The 25142-nt window shown below is 46.5% G+C and overlaps 2 protein-coding genes across 23 annotated transcripts in view; both read right to left on the bottom strand.

Moving 5' to 3' along the window:
* IFT52 (intraflagellar transport 52) overlaps positions 1 to 25142 on the bottom strand; it is a 140741-nt gene that overhangs the window by 73458 nt on the left and 42141 nt on the right. For 4 of the 22 annotated variants that reach the window (XM_048963130.1, XM_048963148.1, XM_048963149.1 and 1 more), the window contains exon 5: positions 15422 to 15493. In XM_048963130.1, the coding sequence (XP_048819087.1) occupies positions 15422 to 15493 (72 nt within the window). Of the gene's footprint in view, positions 1 to 7682; positions 7950 to 8493; positions 8640 to 9129; positions 9239 to 10357; positions 10446 to 11550; positions 11706 to 12456; positions 12526 to 13139; positions 13227 to 14104; positions 14261 to 14757; positions 14885 to 15421; positions 15494 to 15579; positions 15656 to 16403; positions 16534 to 17356; positions 17445 to 17749; positions 17914 to 25142 lie in introns of those variants that run through there. The other 18 variants (XM_048963134.1, XM_048963151.1, XM_048963168.1 and 15 more) reach the window with 16 other exon arrangements.
* Positions 2766 to 7210, bottom strand: LOC125701219 (serine/threonine-protein kinase Sgk2-like). Its single transcript, XM_048962900.1, has 8 exons — positions 6792 to 7210; positions 6365 to 6496; positions 5444 to 5556; positions 4946 to 4982; positions 4312 to 4398; positions 3679 to 3774; positions 3263 to 3418; positions 2766 to 2855 (listed from the first exon to the last, which is right to left on the bottom strand). Exons 1-8 carry the CDS (start codon positions 6891 to 6893, stop codon positions 2766 to 2768), a joined length of 813 nt encoding a protein of 270 aa, XP_048818857.1. The 5' UTR covers positions 6894 to 7210.

Genomic DNA, 25142 nt, shown 5'->3' on the forward strand with positions numbered 1-25142 from the left:
TGATGGTACATATATCTTAGCCATAAATACAACCACGGTGAATACAACCCTACCAAATAGTACAGAGATAATTATTAGTGTCTCACTTTCCTTGCTACAGGAACACCCACTTAGAGGCAAATCCACCAAACAGCACAAATTAAGAGCTCTGTTCCATCCCAACCAGTTAGTGTATTAGTCCCCTGGTTTAGACCATGAGAAAGTGACATTACTATTCCTTCCAAAAACTGAAACGAGAAAAGCCACAGCAATAACAGCAAACATAAAATTGCATTCAGTTAAAACCTGGCTTCGCAAAGCCTTTATAAAATCTAGAAGTCCTCTTCAGTTGGTGCATAAGAAAATCCTAAAAAAGCATCTGAGGCACTGGAGCTGCTGGCTGCTAAGTCAGGTGTGTGGGTGATGGAGGCAGAGATCGCTTCCTGGGTGAACTCTGGGTCGAAGTGCCGCAGATCAGCTGGGCCAGCCTACAGGGGCAGAGGGACGCATCATGTTGGGCAAGCAGACCCCAAGCACCTGCTTGTGGTCCATCCCTTATCACCACCCTTGCAGTGTGTAACCTGCACTTCAGCATCCCTCGCTATCAGTGAGGGACGCCTGGGGAAGAGCCTTTGACCTTGCAGCCTCAATTCCTTGTGGGCCACTATAAGGCAGACCCCAAATTAAATACCCACTTACCACATTAGGGTTGAACGGAGGGTGTATAACCAAGATGTTATAATCACAATATAATTGTGTATAATCAATAGATATCAAGATGTTATAATCGCAATATAATCAAAAGAGTAAGGCAAAGCAAACAAGGATCACAAAAGAGAATAAGTGGAAGAGCTTACCCTTGGGTTGAGCTCACTAGAAGATACCAAAAGAGGGGATCTCCAGAAGAGATCCTTCCCCTCTGGTAGCCAGCTCTTCAATAGGTCCAGGAGGGGTGGGCTTCCTGGACCTTCACCTGTGCTCCTCTGGCTGACTCATGGCTCACCTCAGGTGATCAATCAGAGGTTCAGGCCGTGACTCAGCAGTTCCCATACACTCCACCCCTTCACGGCGTGAACCAATGATCAGGTTAACAAAAGGGTAAGCTTTCCCTAATACAGAGATCCGGTATATCACGACGCTTATACAATTTTATCGCGACGTATGTTGGTACAGTTCAAGACAAGTGATGATTAGTGGATGTCTATATTCTTCTATGGGCCAGTGCTCGATGATGTGCCTGGAGGCATGAGGTCCTGAGGTGCAGGTCCGTTCTATGTTCCATCAGTCCCATGCAGACCATCACCGGGTGTTGTACGTGATCTGACAGCAACACTGGAACGCTTGATGGCATTTTGTTCCTTCCGGTGGTCCTGAAGGCTCACAGACTCACAGGGAGTCATACAGATGTTTTACAGGTACCAGGAGGGGAAGGTCTGCTCTCCAGGGCAAGATACAGGCCGTATTTCTGTCTTGGGTCAACACTTCCGCTTGTACTGGGGCACGTCCTGGCCGCCTGTACCACACCTTTTGGCCGGATATCTGCGGCTGCATAACGATATCAGGCACCAAAGGAGGTGACCTGATCTGCCATAGGGACATGATGGGGGTCCCTTTAGCAATAAAGATCGGAGTGTTGACCACAATATCAGTAGGCCATGTACCTATTACTGGAGGGACTACTGAGCCTCCCACCTCCAATAGTCTCCCCCAAGGTGCAAGTAGGCCACACCACTTGGGTCCTACCTGCACCTTCCAGGGCCATTTTATTTTATGGGTACCTGGCTCTAAGTTTTCAGGGGCAGGGAGCAGAAGATTATTTTCATTACCAATCTGGGGTCTTACCTGATGATCAGTGCCCGTAATTTGGATCCTAAGCGGGGTGGCCCATGTCGTCTGCAACATTCTCAGGGCACTGGGTCTGCCATCTCGAGGTCTTTCATTCAGGTCCCGCAGGGTTTCATACAGTCTTTTTGTCCACCCCTGCAAGGACTGGGAGTCTGTCTTCAGGGCAGCCTTAAGAATACCATTATAACGTTCGATGAGGCCTGCCCCCGTTGGATTATATGGCAGGTGGAATCGCCATTCGATGTTATTTTCTTCTGCCCAGCGCTGTATCGTTGCACCAGTAAAATGAGTCCCTTGGTCGCTCTCGATGACTTGAGGTGTCCCATAGGCAGACATCAGTTTAGTGAGTGCCTTGATGGTATATGCCTGGTTTGCTTTCGGTACTGGATAGGCCTGCAGTAGCCCACTTGCAGTGTCGACACAGCTCAGGGCATATCTTGCCCCTTCGGAACGAGGAAGGGGCCCGATGTAATCGACCTGCCATCGCTGGAGAGGATTGTGTCCCCTAGCAAGATGGGCTGTTGTTTCGGGCAACGATCTCGGTCTCATCTTGGAGCAAGCGTCGCAATCCTGGCATGCCTGGACGATATCAGATAGTTGTATGGGCAGTCCCCATGCTTTAGCAGCTGCCCACATTGTCTTTTGTCCAGCATGCCGTAGCTTCTGATGTAACCAGCGGGCGATGTTCTCAGATGGTGAATTCTCAATCCATCGAACTCGGGCCAATGTGTCGGCTTCATCGTTTCCCGGTGACTGTAAGGGCTGATGACCAGAAACATGGTAGACACGTACAGTCCTGTGTTTGACCGTATTCCATATATCTAACCACATGTCTTTGCCCCAGATCGGTCGGGCGTGGATAGTCCATTCCTGGGTGGCCCACTGTGCAATCCAAAGAGTGAGCCCCCGGTACACAGCCCAACTATCTGTGCAGATGTGACTCAGCAGTTCCCATACAGAGGGGTAATCCTCTTGTGGTACAAGTCATCCCAGTTTATTGGGCTGAAGAATACGTGGTTCTTTATCTCAAGCTGCATGGAAAGGGGGAGGAGATGTCAGTTGCCTGCTAACGCTTCTCTCTCAGCACCTGCCAGCTAGTTTCATGGCTGTAAGTCATTGAAACAAGACTTGGAGCTGCCACATGAACCCTACGTGGACATGTAGTAAGTCTTTAATCCACGACGGTCATAGTCCTGTAATACCTTGAAGGGATGAGATGACACCATTGCAGGTATTCTAGCTTGCCACCACATCTTGAATCATAGCATTTCCCTTCAGGAATGAGTCAACCCCATCTACCTCTTTTAGGGAACTGGAAAGACCTACCTACATGGAAAGCCTTTCCCAAGGCAGTGCTGTTACCATAAACATATATAAAGCTCATCGTAGGAAGCCTTCTTATCCATCCTCCCTCCTAATCATAAGAGAGGCCACCTACAAAGTCTGTTTTGGCACCCAGCCTCCTCTTCTGGTCCTTGTGGAGAAGTCCATGGAGGATATCACAGGCTGCCACAGTCTTGCTTCCTTGGATCTGGAGTTGCTTGTGGAGAATGTTGTCATACATTTGAGACACATCCCGGCTATAAAAGGGAGGCTGATTTGAAAGAGAAGAGAAGCAGCCTGTCAAGTATAAGCTATGGTAAGGAACCACACATCATTGGCCAAGATGTGTCCCACAGTGAGAAGTTAAGGGCAACCTGAACTCTGGTCAAATGGTTAAGGGCATGATTGAATCCCGCATTCAGTTACCTGCCTCAGTCGCCCATACCAAGTGCCATAGGAACATGAGGTTGACATCACTTCACACATTTGGAAAATGAGTTCTCCACTAAATAAAATATCTTCTAAACTTACCAGTCCAAAAAGCATCTCATAGAGGACAGCTCCAAGGCACCACCAGTCTACTGTCCTGTCATACGGCTGCTTCTTTAGCACCTCAGGAGCTAAGTACTGGAAGAGTCACAAGTAGATACTGTAGTCCACTCATACAGGAAGGGGATCACCTTTGTAAGTATACAAACCTGGCTGCAGTTCAAGTTCAGCAAATCCATTCGGAAGAACACAGCGGCATCTTCAAATAGGCTTACAAGGATTCTCCATTTGCCAGAGACACCCACCAACACCCAGCTCCCCACAGAAAAAAAGCCCAGCTTTCCTGGGCTACAGAGTGCTTTCTTCCTAGAAACAGTTTGTACAGGGATTGGCCACCCACCAAGAAAACCAGCAAACCTGCCCCACACTGACGTATTACACTTCTAACAGACTCTTGTCATTTTGAGGTGGTTGCAGTTTCCGTACCCAGTAGGTCTATCCAAAGCAATGAAACTACTCAGAGCCCAGGTGCAACAGCTAAGCATTCATGTGGCCTGCAGGACAAGCAGCACATCAAGGCTGCTCTCACATATGATCATTTCCATGTTATCAGGCTCCCTGTATCAATGAGGCTCTCCCCCTCAGCTCATAGCAGAGCTCCAACACGGGCCATACCTCAGGAGTGCCGCAGAACGTAGAGGTAGTCTCTTCTTCCTCCATTCCTTCCTTGCAGAGTCCAAAATCTGTCAACACCACATGTCCCTGACAAAAAGAATTTCAGCCTGGCCCACTCTCTCATGAGAAACAGCACGATTGCCAAGCATTGGCCACCACATTTAACCCAATCTATGTTTTACTGTCCCACTGGTCACTTGTTGTCCTTTCCCTCACCTTCTGGGTGTCCTATCATGCAAGTAGGAAGTCCATGGAGAAAATAAATAAGTACAGACATTCTCTAAAGTTTCACTACAGCTGCACCACTGTGATGACATCCAACACTTCTGTGCCTCAGCACTGCCTTAGCCCAAAGCCAGGTGGCATAGTGCCACCACCAGAGTAGCAGTGACTTACTCTTAGCACTCAAGTCCCTCCCCTCAAGCCAGGTCCCAGCTCTTGGGACCAAGCAGAGTGTTTTGTATGCGGAGTTCTGCAGAGCGTGTGCTTGCTCCCTCTTGCAAGACCTGGACAGAAACTTAGTGGTATATAGATGCAAAAATCCATGCGATGGAATGAGCCACGGCTTGTCAAACTATAGCTCTCTGGTTATGATGCCAATGCTTTGAAAAGGCAGCACAAGAGGTGCATATACCTGGCAATCCAGGAGGATGTTCTCAGGTTTTAAATCCCTGCAAGGCAAAAAACTTTTTGAGCAGATCAGGATTTTCTAAATATCTGGCCTAAACAGCAACAGCATCAGGTGAAAGGAGGAGCCAACAAGACTTCATAAGCCAACGCACCAAGACCTTTGCAAAGTGCAAACTCCCATTGCTCTTGGGCATTAGAATTTACATATTAATGTAGGACTGCTGTCATGCAGGGTCAGATATTAATTTTCATTTCACTGTGCATGATTTGTCACAGAAATTCTGATTTCCTTAGTAAGGTTTCTCCTAAATCTTTGTATGCAACTAGAGTCTTGTCCCCACTGCTGGGCTGGGGGTGTTTATTGCCCAGCAGGTCCCTCACGCTGCTGAATGCCACGATGCTTCACACAGACCTAAAAACCTCCTTTCCCTCCCCAGCCCTGCACCCAGCTGGCTGGTGGATCCATTGCCCCTGCTCTCCCCAGCATGGACGTGTACCTTACCTATAGATGATGTTTAAGGAATGCAGGTAACCAATTGCACTAGCAACCTCTGCAGCATAGAATCTTGCACGGGGCTCACGGAAACAACGCTCTCTTTGCAAGTGGAAGAAGAGCTGAGACAGAGACAAGAGGATTTATGGCCACTCTAAAAGCAGAAAGTTATCTTCTGGCCCACGCGCCAGCTACTCAAGGGAAAGCTGATTTATAGCAAGAGGCACACAGACAGCACCAAATAAGCCCAAACCAAGAAGCCTTATTTCACTATCTAAGCACCTTCCCAGGAACTGTTGCATTTGTCTTCCTCATATCAGTCCTGCACCTAAGAAGCCATTGCCCCAAACCTGGCTATTAGACTGGCTGATCTAGTTAAGCTTCCTTGCTAGCTCTAGCTCCTGAGCCAGTTCTAGGTGTACATATAGTATGGTCCCAAAACAGTGCTAACCTAAAAATCCCATGCGAGTCAGAACTCTGTGTAAACAAGACATCGGTGTTAATAGCACCTCCCAGCCTGTTTCAGGTAGCACTGAGAGGCACAGCTGGAGAGAGAGCAGCTGTTACAGTTCAGAAAAAGAAGCCTGACATACTGCAGGAGCATCACATCAGCTCTAGGCTGGGACTGAGAGCTGGCACGAGTGAGTTTTCCATGAAGTTCACCAACACTGGAATTTCTCATGCTCTCCATGGCATTTTAAAGCGTCCCTAACTTTTTTCTCCGCCTACTTGTCTTGATAACCAGCTGGCACAGGTCATCCTCAGCAATATTTTCACTTAGAAGGGAGATGCTTGCCAGCCCCTCCTAGCTGTTCTTTCCAACAAAGTAATGTTATGCTTCAACATCGTTACCTCCTGACAAGAAAGTTGCAGGCAATAAAACAGAATGGCTGGGCAGAACTAAACAGGAGATTGAAAGTTGGTACTCACCTCTCCTCCATTTACATAATCAAGCACAAAGTAAAGCTTCTCCGAGGTCTGGAAGGAGTAGTGGAGGCCCACAAGGAAGGGGTGCTTGACATTTTTCAGAAGCACGTTGCGTTCTGCCATGATGTGGTTTTGCTGTAAAAAAGCAGGAAAGGAGACAGCTGTCCAGGACAGCCTGCTCTACAGACTCCCTGTTGTTCTGAATCCATGAGGAATCCGAGAACCCTACGGATCATATCCAGCCCCAAAGATGAAAGTACTCCCCCCCTCTCTAACTTTGCTTCATCCCACAGATAAATCCATGCTTACTGCGTGCATTGTTGATGTGAACACTCGCTTCAGCCACCAGATGGTTCAATTGCATTTCCAGGATTGCTTAGACACCAATCACCACTGTGTGTGTATGCATGGCCGAGGAGAGCAGACATACCTCCTTTTTCTTTAGGATGGTTTTCTTATGCAAGGCTTTCACAGCATAAAAAGTCCCATCACACTTGCGTTTGGCCTTTTGGAAAAGCAGCAGCTTGTACATTAAAAAACATGGCAGATAAAGATAAGGCACAAGTGCACAAAGGCCTTACAAAGTGCTCGAGTGGGGCAAAAATCAAGTTTTACAGTCGGGGTGTCTGATGAAATACAGAACTCTTCAAATAGCAAAGGACAACCTCAGAGAGTTGTTAAAAATCTCCAGCAACACTGACACACAGTGCTAATGATAGTGACAGATCTGTTCCTCTCACTGCTTATACCCTTGGCTATATTGTCACCATGCGCTGAGCTTCAATATCTCATGGATGATGAATTCCATGCGAGTTTCCATTCCTGTGCAATACCTGCTTTAATGCCTCCCCGAGTTTCCTGCACAGTATCAGCCTTTCCTAATAGAGATCCATTAAATCTTAACTTCTTCATCCCAACACCATTCGCCATGTCCTTCCAACCTTGAACAAGGCAGCAGTCTGTAGCATCATCACTGTCGGATTTCAACTCTTCCCCTCCCTGGAAAGAAACCTTCTGCTCCTACAGTTACAAACCTACCTCGCCTTGGTTCATTCTTGCAGAGATCCAAAAGGAGACTGCCTTGGGGGGCTACAGTAATATATTTCCAGCATCTCCTATACTTACTGCTGTATTTTCTTTTTCCAGTTCACCAACCAGAGTAATGATCTTTCTCACAGTGCAGTTAAGGACTACATGTATGCCAAAAGGGCCCACAGTAAAACTTAGTAGAAGGAAATAAATACCAGAGCAAGAAATGACCAAACTTAGATTTTCTTAGCATAAGATTTATATAAATATATATATATTTATATATATAAATATAACAAAATTGCAGTTTCAATAAAGAAATAGAAAAACAGGAAATAACCTGGAAAATACAAACATTTCCTCAAAAGGCATCAGTTATCCCAACTACTCCATGTAACCGATCCGTCCATTCAGTGAAATACTCAGACAGTCTCAATCAATGTACTGAACGCAGAGGTTGAAGAAAATTGCTAAGTATATTTTTAACAGATCCTCTCCATCCGGGGAAAGCCAGGTCTCAGTCACCATTCTGGGCTTCACTTGCGTCCGTATCACGTTGCTTAGGGAAGAGGAAAGGAGGAACAAAATCAGAACAAAACATCTCATTGTACAGATTATATACTATCGTTTGTACAACTGGTGTCAGATTTGGACCTTAACTGAGCTATTTGAGACACCTGTTAGTAAAAACAGCTGGTCTGCCTACAAGCGTAAAGTACTTCTTCACTGTCAATTTGAACACAATACTCCTTGTAAGTAACAATGCAGGTTTCACATCTACATCGTCGCGTTAGCAAGCATAGGAGCACCCATGAGGGCACGCTGCTTTTACATGTTGTGCATGTCAATGACTGGAATTACTCAAACTACACTACCAGTACCCCCAGTTAAAATAAATGGGAGACTTAGTAAATTGAGCACTACGCAATCTGTACCACTGTAAGTATTCTGTATCAAACACCAGGCGTCGACTTCATTGTCCATCAAGTGCCTTTACGCACTGCTGTGTCTCCTCCCTGTGAGAAGAGCAGCTGCTACAAGGACGTATCATCCTAGTGCTGGCAGTATCAACAATTCACTTGTAACTCTGTTATGAAAAATACCTGATTCCGTTTCTTAAATTCAACCACTTGGAAGAAGACGTACTCCAGAATATGTTTGGCATCCTGCTTCTCCTTTGGGAGCTTACTTGTTACTCCTAGGATATCGCCACACTTCCGTATATAAAACTCCAGGTCATCATCAGTACCTAAACAAGCATCGCAAGCAAAGAGGCAGGTGAGCATCACACATCTGGACCAGCAGGGCAAAAACATACTGCCAATCTCCATTCATTTCTGGCATCCTGGGGATACAAACAGGTTCACAGAACTAGTCATCATGTATTCCTGCAGCCAGTCCGTTCTCATCTGGTCAGTACCAGACACTGAACTGACTGGCTGACTTCAAAAACCAGTCCCCAGAAGAACAGAAAGGGAGGCCAGCAAGTCTCTAAAATAACAGCAGGCTTACAGATCAAAGCCCATTGGGAAGAGGAAAAGACAGGGATAGGAAGAGGAAGATCTGCTGCTGCTAACCGATGTGTCGAGCTGTAAGTCATGAACCAGCTTCCAACACTCTAAGCATACTTGGCCCAGGATTACAAAAGTGCATTTCCATAGATTATGACCAGGTTCAACACCTATTTTCTTACAAAAACTTGCATAGACACGTGTGAAAAATCAGTCTGCTCTGCTTACATTTGTTTGTAATCTCTGCAAGACGAGCTTTCTCAGAGGAAAATATTTCATCCAAGTCAAACAGCTCCAGAGGAGGAGGAGGCAATTCTCTGAAAACAGGTGGAAAAACCTGGAAGAGAATTGAGAGAGCATGTTTTATTGACAATTATTTTCCTTATACTTCAAAAACCTCCAAGGCAACAGTTTGAGACTGCACTTCAATAAACCTTTTATTAAATCAGAAGCAACTCCAAAGCCCAGAGTGCAAACGTACATCCTTTTAAAAATCTCATGTGTGGTTTGCAAAAACAACTCAATGTTTCAAGAGTTCAGTCTCCAGAATGCCACAATTATCTCCTAGAACAACTACAGATGCTATATTTGCAGTCTGTTCTTTCTTTTGTTCCAAGACATCCAGGTGATTCCATTTAGTACTGAGATAGTCCAGGTACTAAACAGACCATAACAACTCGCCTTGAAGCATTTCTGTGCTCATTTGGATGAGGGCATTTTCTTTCTCATGCAGTCACCACATGTGCCACAACTGGGACTCTGCACTGAACAGGGCTGACAAGTGCTTAAAAGAGCACTCTATTTCTAAATGAACCTGTTTTGAAAGAGCACTGCAAGAGATATTACTTCCAGTTGACCCCTGAAACCAGCTCTAAGTTATCACAGTAACATTTCTTCAGTGGTCAAACCAAAGCACAAGCCACAGTGGCAGAGCTCAGACAGAAAACTAAGTGTGACACCACTGAAGCTCACGGTGTTGGTGCCAGTCCAAATCTCTGCAAGGAAAAGTTTGGCCAGCCCTTGCTGTAGAAGACCAACACTTTATTTTCTTCTTCCCCCGAAAATGCAGAAGCTCAGAGAACAGTGGAACTGACTGGCTCCCCCCAGCAGTACAATTCTATTGATCACAACACCACTATTTGCTGAAACACCACTTTCTGTTTTCACAGTGAAAGCAAAAACCCAAAGCCCTACAGGGCCAGGAGCAGCTACACAAGTGATGATACATGCAAGGCATTCGTAGAGATTTAGAGAGTTTCTGTACCAGACCAGATGCCACACTTTCAAGTTCTGCTGACTAAAACCATAAGTGTAAAAAAGCTACTTCTTAAGAGTCAAATATGAGGCAAGATCAGTATTGCTCTCCCTTTTTTTTCTTGAAAGAAACACAGAAACAACACAGTGTGTCCATATGAAACAAAAACCCTCCAGGTCCCGTGTCAGCAAGAATACTTACAGCTGGCTGCAAGGGAGGCAGTGGAGTCTCAAATTGAGGCTCAATGAGTCGGAGAGGTTCATGCTTCACATTCAACTCTTCATAAGCTCTGCAGTAAGCACAAACCAAAACAAAACAAAAACCCAAAGTATGAGGAAAGAAAGAACACCATTTGTACTTGCGTGCATTAAGGACTATAGAAGTTAATATTCCACAAAGACACAAAGGTCAACATTTTGCAGAAAGTAACGGCACAAAAAAAATGGACGCCCATTGATGAAAGGAACCCAGAGCACTACATACGAGTAATAGCTGACTTTGAAAGCAAGCAAACTGAAGTTATGGCAGAGCAGACAACGATAGATGGACATGGAGAATGACAAAACAGAAGGAAGTCACAGCTCTCCATTATTCAAACAACTTCTGAAGGGATGGACGCACAAAGGAAAAAGCGATCCAGTTCTAAAGGAGCTGACTGGGGATTTCAACAGTTCTTCAGAGAGTTCCTAACAAAAGCCATTTAAAAAATTATTTGCTATGGGATCAGAAGGGACATTCCAGTATCAATTCACATCTAGGGAAAATAGAAAAAACACAGAGTAAGAAGGAGATGTCCATCAAGCAGTGGAGTTTCATGACATCTGTGCCAAGCCTGCTATTATTCAACATGTTCTTACACGATCTGAGTAGCATAAGTTAGATGGGGCAAAGCTGCTAGCGATAGAAAAGTGATGAAACCAAGCAGCAGATACAGCTTCAGGCAGAGAATTTGCTGGGAAATGCAAAGATGAGAAAAACAGAGCTTCAGTAAATGCCAAGTAATAATACATGAATGGAAAAACAACCAGCTCTCAGACAGTATCTCCTCTTATCCCTCCAGAAAGTACCCAACATCACTGCATGCAGTTCTACAAAAAGTACCAGTTCCTTGAGGCAACAACTGGTAGAAGAAGTAAAAAAGAATGTCAGAAACTACGGCAAAATTCCTATCAAAGAGAAAACCTGGGAAACCAGAAAAAGAAACAAACCTGCAGAACAAGCAAAGACCACACTATCACCCTAAGAGCTCTGGGATATCCATAGTCAGAATGCGGTACGCAGTTCAGGTTCTTCTGCTAAGTGGTCACAATAAGCACAAAATAAGCAGAAAATGGAGAAAGAAAAAACAAAAGAACGTAGCACATGGAGAAATGAATGAGTTCAGAGCTGCTGACTTGAGAACTGCAGGGAGGGCGGTTGTGTCCAGCTCATACAGGGACGTATCAAACAGCTGTGTGAAGTCTCTTGGGCTCTCATCTCCTCCTTGCAGACAGACCCGCAGTTGCTCAGACAGTGCAGCTATATTTGGGAGCAAGGTATAGTCTGAAATCTGAACACACACACACAGGCACGCACATTATTAAGAAGACCAAACCAATTACAGTCTCTTACCAGTTTACACCTCTCCTAACGCCATCCAGAAATAATTACTCCATTCTCCACCAGGCACGAGCCCTTGCAGTGCAGCTTACACCAGAAAACTGCAGACTCCATTCTTAGCTGCACCCTGTTCACAGCTGCACAGACACTGCATCTGAATTTGTCACTTCTTGTCAAAATCAAGAGACAGCTTAACACAACCATGCAGGACTCTTTCTTTTCGTACACACAGTCTACAATTTGGTCATGTGTGTTTCTAAACAAAAAATAATCTCTGCATATGCAGATATAAAAAAAAATAATAACCACAACTAAAATTGATACAAAGGCTGATGTTTAACCAGATAAACAAAATCTGTCTTTGCTTCACACATTTCTCTCGACTGAAGGCTCAAAGCTGAAGCACAAACTGGTTAAGTTTGAACAGCAAAAACATCCCCAGCAGCCAAACTGGGAAAGGTCTTTCACAGCCAGCTTCAGGAATGAGCACCAACCCCAGACTGAAATAGATACATTTTTTTATTCGCCATTTTCTCTCCCAGTCTGTCTAGGAATTCTTCAACTTCTATCCAAAATAAAGGGTCTGTAACAACAACAGCATTCATCTGGCTGTCAGCTATTCTGCACTAAATCACGGTTGGGCAAAACCAGCACTGCTGGACCTCTCTGTTATTTACTGCCTTCTGAAGGATCTCTCTTACCTCAGGGTCTTCCATGTCCCTCTGGTTTAAACGAACATCTGATGTTGTGAGCCACTGCAAAAGCACATCCTGGAAAAGGGGAGAACTTTACTAAAATCAGGAAGGCCCAAGTTCATTCATATTAAATCTAATAACGTACAGCAAAAAAAGAAGTAAAGTGGGCAATAAATCCAAGAAAATCTAGAGAGGAAAGACAACCTTGGATTTTTATTTGCTCATGGAAGCAGCCATTCAGAACAAGAAGCACACCCTGTGTGAGATGTGTGCTGTCAGGAAACCCCTCTTCTTACAAATAAGGGCACTATGCACTACACCTTGGACAGCACACTACAACCCATCAGGAGCCACATGTACAAAGGTTTATTATTAATCACGAACCAAAAATCAAGCACTCAAGAAGCTAAGAAGTCACAGACCACAAAAGACCGACTGATCAATTTTCATAACAACGAGTGCTGAACAGGAGTAGGAAACGCTCGTCAGAGTCCTGAAGCACAAGCAATACGCTGCACTGTTACAAACTCCTTTCTGTTAGTTGTGCTGTGACAAAGCCTCCAGGATGTCAGCTGTTAGCAATGCTGAGACTCACACCACATCGCTTTCACAGCTTTCTTGGCCAAGAGGAAGCTGTTCAGCTGGAATTCCTTTGTAACCCTGTGAAATACACACACTTGTTCACTTACCAGGATCTTACCATTTTCTTCTTTATCTAAGTATTGATCGCTGAACATGTGGCAAGATCCCAGTGCTGCCACCTTTCCACCTTGGCTCTATTGAGAAAGAGCACAATATAAAAAAACATTCCTAGTTGCAGTTTTAGAGGCAATTGTTAATGGCATCCAATTGCAAAGCAATTGAAACAAATGAGAAATGTTGGAATAAGCATCAAAGGCAGCTTCAAACATGGAAAGCTCACAAGAGCGCAGCATTCTTTGTAAGAGCACATGCTCTGCAGGCTCAGAAATTCAGTAAAATACTCATCTTTTTGAACATTAGAAAGACAAGAAATCCCGTATCGTCAACAACAGCTGCACTTATGTTATTTTGGCAGCAAAAAGAACACTTCTATCGATGAAGCAAAAAAATAAGTTCAAAAAATGGAAACCTAAAGGACAGCAACACGCATGCATGTCAGCACAGCACGTGAGTACATCAGCCAACAGAAGAGTTGGGTAATTTCATTGCTTCTAATATAAAATGCAAAAGATTCAGGCTCCTTTATTTCTCTTCAGCCAAATCAAACGTGCATGAAAAGGCATCCACGAAACAACTTTGGTGTTCTTCTCTATCCAGATTACCCCTCCTGCCCTGGGAGGTACAAAGAAGTTACATGGATGTCACTTGGAGCGCAGTGCATTTGCTGCATTTCTCAGAGGAAAACACACTTCTCTGTACCACGAGGTGAAGCACGTGGAACTGCACGCAAACAAGCACGCTCCTGAAATGAGAACACTGACCAGCAAGGTCATAACACAGACTCAAGGCATAACACAGCCATACAGACTGCTGCAGTGGCACTGAAGATACTCAGAGCTCCAGTTTGCCTAACAAACTGCTGATATTCTCCACATTTTGCAAATAAAGCTCAACTGGAATTCTAAAGGTTTGATTCCAAACAGAGTAACCAGACAGCATCCCCTGCTCTTACTTTCCACTCCTTCAATTTTGGTTGCTGTTCTTTACCGCATCTCCTCTTTGCTTCCATAGATCCTGTTTTCCTTCTGGCACATTGCTCTGCTCTGCCTGAGAAAGCAGCTCTGTCTCTGGCTTCATATTCTACCTTTTTTTCTACAGTTTCTGCAAGCTAGACAGGAAAAATGATGCCATCTATTTGAATTCACACGGCAGTGTTAGGATGCAGGAAGATCTACCCGGCTGACATGGCACTGCTTCCAAAATGCAAGCAGTAAGTGCACGTGGAAGTTCACTCACACTGCTGTATTGACTTTGATTTACGGGGTGCATTTCAGACACAATGTGGGGAATGAAGACAGACATCCTCAGTAAAAAAATAAAGAAAAATTTCCTTCCTAAGGTACAAAAAACAAAAAAACCAACCCACAAGAGTGTTAGCAAGTTATACACACAGTAAAGAGCATGGTAATGTTCACTAACAATACTAATTCCTTACACCCATCCACTACTCATAGTTGCCTTTTTTTTAATGAACTAAGAAAGCTGCACAGATAACAGACATCTACCAGCTCTGAGCTGATGGTCCTCTTTCTTCATCCACTATTAACTAAGGAACAGTCTCATTAAATGCTCAAACTACATGGCTTGCTTCATGCAGAATCGTACCTGGTGCTGATAGAACGCAAGAATAGGTCTCCTCAGGGGGAAGCAGATGGATCCTGTTGACAGAACAGCCACTGCTGGTTTCATCACATTTAGTGTGGCACCAAACGGATACACAAAAGTGAGAGCTCTGCAGAAAATACAGACTCCTTAAGTGCCTGCATGCATCACATAGGCTCGTCTCATCTATAAAACAGACTATCTGCCTAAGCTGACAAGTTTAACCGTGCGCTGATGGTGGAATGCCAAGAGCCCTGTTTGAGAAACTCAGACCACCACAATGACATTACTTCCTAGGAGGTGTTTCTCTTCAGAAAGAAACAGGGTTCCTCTTCTCTACAGCTAGAGCACTCACTAACCAGAGCTCATGCCTATTCATGTTCAATCAAACTCAAATACAGAGAGAAGGGGGGTGGAGGGGGGGAAATCTGGTCAAGAAAGTAATAATTCCCCTCAAAATCTATCTGTCATTCCTGCTCTTTACTTGCTATCAAGAGTCACTGAACAGCCTTCTTTCCAGATAAAGCCTTGGGAAGCAAGAAGCTAACTGACATACACACATTAGAAAAGCTCAACATAAGCTCAATAAATTCCTGCCCACGGAGGCTATCAGTGGAGAGTGAGGCTAAAGCTTTTCACACCAGCTGCCCCAAAGGAAAACACTTACTGTGAGCCATGCCCGCTCCCATCTTCACCTGCTGCCTCAAGCCCTGTTTTTCCTGCAGCTTCACTGATTCCCCTACAGCAAATTGAAAGCAAAGCCTACTGAAAACACTACGGGCTAAAAGAGTTAATTGTGAAGATGCACACGGCCAAAATACCTACCTATTCAAAACTCCATCAGAGATCAGTGCTTCTTTTGGATGGAAGTACTTGTAATACACATTTCGTACAACAGCATCTTGGATAAAAAAATGAAATAAGAGGAAATCTGTACCTTAACTGATCAGTGTGCTAAACGTAGCAATGTAAATGAGTTTAGCTCTGGGCTCCCTTGAATGTTTCCTTCTAACACTGCAAAGCTGGCACGTGGCCCCCAGAAAAGTTCCTGTCAGTCTTCACTATTGCTTCCTTCTGGACATAAAGACTTAGACCAGCAATATCTTTGCAAAATAAAACTATGAAAAACGACCACATGTCTTCTGCATGTTCTTAGATTAAAAAAAAAGTTAAAAGGATTCTTATCAAAGTTTTTAATACATCTCCTAAAGCGTGATGATGACCAATAGCACTGACGCACAAAAAAACAGAGAGCAAAAAAAAGGAAAACAAAGAATACCAGGCTAAATGCCATCAAAGAGCCTACAGATATTTCCTGTACGCTGAGGCACACAGTTTATTTACACTTTGGCAGTGCACAAGCGAATGGATTGCACGTCACTGGTCTCCTCCAAGAAAGTGCCACAGCTGCTTCAGGTGAGCTACGGGGATGGCCAAATTGTTACCAAGCTGCTGTGCCTGTGGAAAGCCCTCGGTGTGCCTCAGTGTTACACTATAGAGCACATACAGATATCAAGAGAAACACAGCCTGAAAAGATCCAAGGGCACATTTTGTGTGCAGGACCTGCAGAGCTCACAGCCTACAGACTGAACTGCTCTTAGCTTTCCTAGGAAATGAAAGAATAAAAGGTGTCAGTGAGCCCCACTACCGTTATTGAAAGCGATCCCGTATTCTTCTAACAGAAAGTTAATGTTTGTGCCAGATCTGGACTCGCCGCCTTCACTGAGCATCACCAGGATGGCTCCACCATCCTCCAGGAATTTCTTCAGAACCGAAAACTAAAAGACAACAAGCATCCAGAAAAAAACCGTCACTGAAAGAAGACAACAGCAAGACTGCAAGAATCACAGAATGGCCTGGGTTGCAAAGGAGCACAGCGCTCAGCCAGTCCCAACCCCCTGCTGTGTGCAGGGTCACCACCCACCAGACCAGGCTGCCCAGAGCCACATCCAGCCTGGCCTTGAATGCCTCCAGGGATGGGGCATCCACAGCCCCCTTGGGCAACCTGTGCCAGTGCACCACCACCCTCTGAATGAAAAACTTCCTCCTAACATCCAACCTCAACCTCGCCTGTCTCACTTTAAAACCATTCCCCCTTGTCCTATCACCATCCACCCTCATAAACAGCCATTCTCCCTCCTGTTTACATGCTCCCTTCAAGTATCGGAAGAAGCTACACTGAGATGATTCTGACAACCTGCAGTGAATTTGATGCTATGAGAAAAGCATTCAAATGTCAAGCTGTGTAAATTCATACAAAGCAGTAACGTCCAAAATCATCTACGCTGTTATCTTCTATGTTGTTTTAAGATTTGCTTAATGCACAGCCTATGTGCAAACAGGTATGGTTTTAAGTTGCGGGAGGGAAGATTTAGGTTGGATGCCAGAGGGAAGTTCTTTACAAATGACGGTGAGGTGCTGGAACAGCTGCCCAGAGAGGCTGTGGATGCCCCGTCCGTGGAGGTGTTGGAGGCCGGATGGGCAGCCTGGGCTGGTATTAAGTGTGCAGGTTGGTGGCCCTGCCTGTGGCCGGGGGGTTGAGCTTCATGATCCTTGAGGTCCCTTCCAGCCCTGGCCATTCTGTGACTCTGTGATTCTTACCTCAGCAGCGCTGAACTTTTCTCTTGGGCCAGCTGTTATCCACACTTTCACTCCGAGGAGATTCTCAGACGTGAGCTCATCTTTTAAGCTACAAACGGACAACAAAAAGACACGGCATTCTTGCCCTGAACCACAATATTACTAAGAACTGACAAATAAGCATTAAGCAAATCACTCCAGTCGCTTCAACCCCTTCGTTTCGGTTTAGAATTCACAACCTATCGAACACAAAGCACCGTCAGCGAGGCCCCGCGGCACAGCCACAACCCGCACCTCACAGAGAGCAAAATCCGGGCAAACGAAGGCCCTTCCTTCTGCGCCCCGACACCCCGAGCCGGGCAGCCGAGCTGCGCAGCACCGCCAGGACGGGGAGAGCAGCGGCCCGGCCCTCACCTCAGGATCTCCCAGTGCCCTCGGAGCCTCTTACGCCAGGCTTTGTAGCCGCTGGCGGGAGTGAAGGCTTCCCCTTTGGAAGCGTTGAAGACGATGGCGTTCCTCGGACACTCCGCCATCCCGCACGTAACGGCTTGCGGTCGCCCGGTAACGCACCGCCCTCGCACGCGCAGCAGCCCGCGGTGTGCTGCCTCTCCCAGGAAACACTGCGGCTGGGATCGTACCGACAGCCGCCGGTAGGGGGCGCAGTAGCTCCACACCATAGAAATGACCTGTTCCAGAGATGTGGCTGTGATGTGCGTGATGGTACATATATCTTAGCCATAAATACAACCACGGTGAATACAGCCCTACCAAATAGTACAGAGATAATTATTAGTGTCTCACTTTCCTTGCTACAGGAACACCCACTTAGAGGCAAATCCACCAAACAGCACAAATTAAGAGCTCTGTTCCATCCCAACCAGTTAGTGTATTAGTCCCCTGGTTTAGACCATGAGAAAGTGACATTACTATTCCTTCCAAAAACTGAAACGAGAAAAACCACAGCAATAACAGCAAACATAAAATTGCATTGAGTTAAAACCTGGCTTCTCAAAGCCTTTATAAAATCTAGAAGTCCTCTTCAGTTGGTGCATAAGAAAATCCTAAAAAAGCATCTGAGGCACTGGAGCTGCTGGCTGCTAAGTCAGGTGTGTGGGTGATGGAGGCAGAGATCGCTTCCTGGGTGAACTCTGGGTCGAAGTGCCGCAGATCAGCTGGGCCAGCCTACAGGGGCAGAGGGACGCATCATGTTGGGCAAGCAGACCCCAAGCACCTGCTTGCGGTCCATCCCTTATCACCACCCTTGCAGTGTGTAACCTGCACTTCAGCATCCCTCGCTATCAGTGAGGGACGCCTGGGGAAGAGCCTTTGACCTTGCAGCCTCAATTCCTTGTGGGCCACTATAAGGCAGACCCCAAATTAAATACCCACTTACCACATTAGGGTTGAACGGAGGGTGTATAACCAAGATGTTATAATCACAATATAATTGTGTATAATCAATAGATATCAAGATGTTATAATCGCAATATAATCAGAAGAGTAAGGCAAAGCAAACAAGGATCACTAAAGAGAATAAGTGGAAGAGCTTACCCTTGGGTTGAGCTCACTAGAAGATACCAAAAGAGGGGATCTCCAGAAGAGATCCTTCCCCTCTGGTAGCCAGCTCTTAAATAGGTCCAGGAGGGGTGGACTTCCTGGACCTTCAGCTGTGCTCCTCTGGCTGAGTCATGGCTCACCTCAGGTGATCAATCAGAGGTTCAGGCCGTGACTCAGCAGTTCCCATACACTCCACCCCTTCACGGCGTGAACCAATGATCAGGTTAACAAAAGGGTAAGCTTTCCCTAATACAGAGATCTGGTATATCGCGACGCTTATACAATTTTATCGCGACGTATGTTGGTACAGTTCAAGACAAGTGATGATCAGTGGATGTCTATATTCTTCTATGGGCCAGTGCTCGATGATGTGCCTGGAGGCATGAGGTCCTGAGGTGCAAGTCCATTCTATGTTCCATCAGTCCCATGCAGACCATCACCGGGTGTTGTACGTGATCTGACAGCAACACTGGAACGCTTGATGGCATTTTGTTCCTTCCGGTGGTCCTGAAGGCTCACAGACTCACGGGGAGTCATACAGATGTTTTACAGGTACCAGGAGGGGAAGGTCTGCTCTCCAGGGCAAGATACAGGCCGTATTTCTGTCTTGGGTCAACACTTCCGCTTGTACTGGGGCACGTCCTGGCCGCCTGTACCACACCTTTTGGCCGGATATCTGCGGCTGCATAACGATATCAGGCACCAAAGGAGGTGACCTGATCTGCCATAGGGACATGATGGGGGTCCCTTTAGCAATAAAGATCGGAGTGTTGACCACAATATCAGTAGGCCATGTACCTATTACTGGAGGGACTACTGAGCCTCCCACCTCCAATAGTCTCCCCCAAGGTGCAAGTAGGCCACACCACTTGGGTCCTACCTGCACCTTCCAGGGCCATTTTATTTTATGGGTACCTGGCTCTAAGTTTTCAGGGGCAGGGAGCAGAAGATTATTTTCATTACCAATCTGGGGTCTTACCTGATGATCAGTGCCCGTAATTTGGATCCTAAGCGCGGTGGCCCATGTCGTCTGCAACATTCTCAGGGCACTGGGTCTGCCATCTCGAGGTCTTTCATTCAGGTCCCGCAGGGTTACATACAGTCTTTTTGTCCACCCCTGCAAGGACTGGGAGTCTGTCTTCAGGGCAGCCTTAAGAATACCATTATAACGTTCGATGAGGCCTGCCCCCGTTGGATTATATGGCAGGTGGAATCGCCATTCGATGTTATTTTCTTCTGCCCAGCGCTGTATCGTTGCACCAGTAAAATGAGTCCCTTGGTCGCTCTCGATGACTTGAGGTGTCCCATAGGCAGACATCAGTTTAGTGAGTGCCTTGATGGTATATGCCTGGTTTGCTTTCGGTACTGGATAGGCCTGCAGTAGCCCACTTGCAGTGTCGACACAGGTCAGGGCATATCTTGCCCCTTCGGAACGAGGAAGGGGCCCGATGTAATCGACCTGCCATCGCTGGAGAGGATTGTGTCCCCTAGCAAGATGGGCTGTTGTTTCGGGCAACGATCTCGGTCTCATCTTGGAGCAAGCGTCGCAATCCTGGCATGCCTGGACAATATCAGATAGTTGTATGGGCAGTGCCCATGCTTTAGCAGCTGCCCACATTGTCTTTTGTCCAGCATGCCGTAGCTTCTGATGTAACCAGCGGGCGATGTTCTCAGATGGTGGATTCTCAATCCATCGAACTCGGGCCAGTGTGTCGGCTTCATCGTTTCCCGGTGACTGTAGGGGCTGATGACCAGAAACATGGTAGACACGTACAGTCCTGTGTTTGACCGTATTCCATATATCTAACCACATGTCTTTGCCCCAGATCGGTCGGGCGTGGATAGTCCATTCCTGGGTGGCCCACTGTGCAATCCAGAGAGTGAGCCCCCGGTACACAGCCCAACTATCTGTGCAGATGTGACTCAGCAGTTCCCATACAGAGGGGTAATCCTCTTGTGGTACAAGTCATCCCAGTTTATTGGGCTGAAGAATACGTGGTTCTTTATCTCAAGCTGCATGGAAAGGGGGAGGAGATTTCAGTTGCCTGCTAACGCTTCTCTCTCAGCACCTGCCAGCTAGTTTCATGGCTGTAAGTCATTGAAACAAGACTTGGAGCTGCCACATGAACCCTACGTGGACATGTAGTAAGTCTTTAATCCACGAGGGTCATAGTCCTGTAATACCTTGAAGGGATGAGATGACACCATTGCAGGTATTCTAGCTTGCCACCACATCTTGAATCATAGCATTTCCCTTCAGGAATGAGTCAACCCCATCTACCTCTTTTAGGGAACTGGAAAGACCTACCTACATGGAAAGCCTTTCCCAAGGCAGTGCTGTTACCATAAACATATATAAAGCTCGTCGTAGGAAGCCTTCTTATCCATCCTCCCTCCTAATCATAAGAGAGGCCAACTACAAAGTCTGTTTTGGCACCCAGCCTCCTCTTCTGGTCCTTGTGGAGAAGTCCATGGAGGATATCACAGGCTGCCACAGTCTTGCTTCCTTGGATCTGGAGTTGCTTGTGGAGAATGTTGTCATACATTTGAGACACATCCCGGCTATAAAAGGGAGGCTGATTTGAAAGAGAAGAGAAGCAGCCTGTCAAGTATAAGCTATGGTAAGGAACCACACATCGCCCACACTTCGCCCTCCAGTGCCAGCGGCCGCAGCAGCGCGGCCTCCTCACGGCGAGACCCGCCCGCGCCCCCGGCCCCGCTCCGCCTGGCCCCGCCGCCCTCCCGCGCTAGCCAGCTCCAATGGCGATTCCTCCATCATATGCAGACCTTGGCAAATCTGCCAGAGATATCTTCAACAAAGGATATGGGTTTGGGCTGGTGAAACTGGATGTGAAGACAAAATCTGCAAGTGGAGTGGAATTCACAACATCTGGTTCATCGAACACAGACACTGGAAAAGTGAATGGAAGCTTGGAGACCAAATACAAATGGGCTGATTGGAAGAAGGCATCCGTTATTTGAGAGAATGTGCTGTGGTGGAAACACTACATAGCCCCGATTTCATTCCTGATGAGCCAGACCAAGAGCATGATCCTGAGAGAGCCAGGTGTACACCAAATATGTGGCGTACATTCACAAAGACTGCACCAGAAAGGTACGCCAGTACATTTGCAGCTACGTATGGCAGAGGGGAAAGAAGACCCCTTATAAATGAGTTGGTTAATAAGCTTCAAGACTTCGAGTTACATTTAAGCCCTCTACGAGCTTGTGTTTCAGCCATTGAAAAAGTAGCTGAAAAGCTGGACAGAATGGAGAACAAACAAGAAGATATAATAGATAAACTATCAATTATGCCTGATGCCGATGAATACATGGTGGTAACAGATACATCCAACGAGGAACAGAATTCCCAAAACAGCCTACTTGAGGGGCTAGCCAACTTGATTTCCTCCCAGTCAGTGTCATCCAACGTCTCAGCTATCAAAACAAGACGTCCTCCTGCTCGAACAAGTGACAACAGTAAGACCACGTCACGTTTTGCCTTGTGGCATTACCTACGCGACCATGGAGAGGATATGAAGAAGTGGCATAAGCAACCTACTCCTGCACTTCAAGCAAGGGTAAAAGAGTTACAAGACAAATCAACCACCAAGGTGAACTTCTCCAGAAAGGTGATTGCTCCAGTTGCTGCAGACAACAGAGGTAACAAATAGAGGGGCCCTGCCCCCAGCCAGGGGGGGGAAAGGGATAATAGAGTTTATTGGACTGTGTGGATTAGATGGCCTGGTACATCAGAACCACAGAAATATAAGGCCCTGGTGGATACTGGTGCACAGTGCACTCTAATGCCTTCGAGTCACCAAGGGACAAAATCAATTTATATTCATGGGGTGACAGGAGGTTCCCAAGAACTGACTATGTTGGAGGCCGAAATCAGCCTCACTGGTAAAGACTGGCAAAAGCATCCTATTGTGACTGGCCCAGGGGCTCCATGTATACTTGGTATCGATTACCTCAGAAGGGGATATTTTAAGGATCCCAAAGGGTATCGATGGGCCTTTGGAATAGCTGCTGTAGACACAGAAGGTGTTAAGCAGTTGTCTGTTCTGCCTGGCCTATCAGAAGATCCGTCTGTTGTGGGGTTGCTACGAGTGGAAGAGCAACAGGTACCGATAGCTACAAAAACGGTGCACAGACGGCAGTATCGCACCAACAGGGATTCCTTGCTCCCCATTCAGAAGTTAATTCATCAATTAGAGAATCAGGGAGTGATCAACAAAACTCACTCGCCCTTTAACAGCCCCATATGGCCAGTGCGTAAAGCCAGTGGAGAATGGAGGCTGACGGTGGACTACCGTGGCCTGAATGAAGTCACACCCTCATTGAGTGCTGCTGTGCCAGACATGTTAGAACTCCAATACGAACTGGAGTCAAAAGCAGCTAAGTGGTATGCCACCATTGACACTGCTAACGCCTTTTTCTCCATTCCTTTGGCCAAAGAATGTAGGCCACAGTTTGCTTTCACATGGAGGGGCATTCAGTATACCTGGAACCGTTTGCCCCAGGGGTGGAAACATAGCCCAACTATTTGTCATGGGTTGATCCAAGCTGCACTGGAACAGGGAGGTGCTCCTGAGCACTTACAGTACATTGATGACATCATTGTGTGGGGCAACACAGCAAAGGAAGTTTTTGAGAAAGGAGAGCAAATAATCCAGATCCTTCTCCGTGCTGGTTTTGCTATTAAGCGAAGCAAAGTGAAAGGACCTGCCCAGGAAATTCAGTTCCTAGGCATAAAGTGGCAAGATGGCCGTCGTCACATCCCGACAGATGTGATCGACAAAATCACTGCCATGTCTCCCCCCACTAAGAAGAAAGAGACACAATCGTTTCTGGGCGTAGTGGGTTTTTGGAGAATGCATGTTCCAAACTACAGCCTCATTGTAAGCCCACTTTATCAGGTGACACGGAAGAAGAATGATTTTGTGTGGGGTCCTGAGCAGCAGCAGGCTTTTGAGCAGATTAAACAAGAGATAGCCCGTGCTGTGGCCCTGGGGCCAGTACGGATGGAACAGGATGTGAAGAACATCCTCTACACTGCTGCTGGAGAGAAAGGCCCCACTTGGAGTTTGTGGCAAAGAGCCTCAGGAGAGACCCGAGGCCGACCCTTGGGATTCTGGAGTCGAGCCTACAGGGGGTCGGAGGAGGGCTACACTCCAACTGAAAAGGAGATCTTAGCTGCTTATGAGGGGGTTCGGGCTGCTTCCGAAGTAGTCGGTACTGAAACACAGCTCCTTCTGGCACCTCGACTGCCAGTGTTGAACTGGATGTTCAAGGGAAAGGTTCCTTCCACCCATCATGCTACTGATGCCACTTGGAGTAAGTGGGTTGCGTTGATTACACAACGAGCACGGATGGGGAACCTCAGCCGTCCAGGAATCCTAGAAGTCATCATGGACTGGCCTGAAGGTAAAAAGTTTGGAACACCACCAGCAGAAGAAGTATCACGTGCTAAAGAAGCCCCACCATACAATGAACTACCAGAGAATGAAAAGAAATATGCCCTGTTCACAGATGGATCGTGTCGTATTGTGGGAAAGCATCGCAGATGGAAAGCTGCTGTGTGGAGCCCCACACGACAAGTTGCAGAGGCCACCGAAGGGAAAGGAGAATCGAGCCAATTTGCAGAGGTAAAGGCTGTCCAACTGGCCTTAGATGTCGCTGAGCGGGAGAGGTGGCCAATGCTCTATCTTTACACTGACTCATGGATGGTAGCAAATGCCTTATGGGGGTGGTTACAGCAGTGGGAGCAAAATAATTGGCAAAGAAAGGGCAAGCCTATTTGGGCTGCTGACCTATGGAAAGATATTGCTACCCGAACAAAAAATATGGTTATAAAGGTGCGTCATGTAGATGCTCATGTGCCCAAGAGTAGAGCTACAGAAGATCAGCGAAATAACCATCAGGTAGACCGAGCTGCCAGAATTGAGGTGGCTCAAATAGACCTGGACTGGCAGAACAAGGGTGAGTTATTTTTAGCTCGGTGGGCCCATGAGACCTCAGGTCATCAAGGGAGAGACGCAACATACAAATGGGCCAGAGACCGAGGGGTGGACTTAACTATGGATGCCATTGTACAAATCATTCATGACTGTGATACATGCGCCACAATTAAACAAGCTAAGAGGATGAGACCTCTCTGGGAGGAAGGGCGATGGCAAAAGTACAAATATGGGGAGGCATGGCAGGTTGATTATATCACCTTGCCACGATCTCGCAATGGTAAGCA

This window comes from Lagopus muta, chromosome 16 (assembly GCF_023343835.1).
Source record: "Lagopus muta isolate bLagMut1 chromosome 16, bLagMut1 primary, whole genome shotgun sequence".
NCBI lineage: Eukaryota > Metazoa > Chordata > Aves > Galliformes > Phasianidae > Lagopus > Lagopus muta.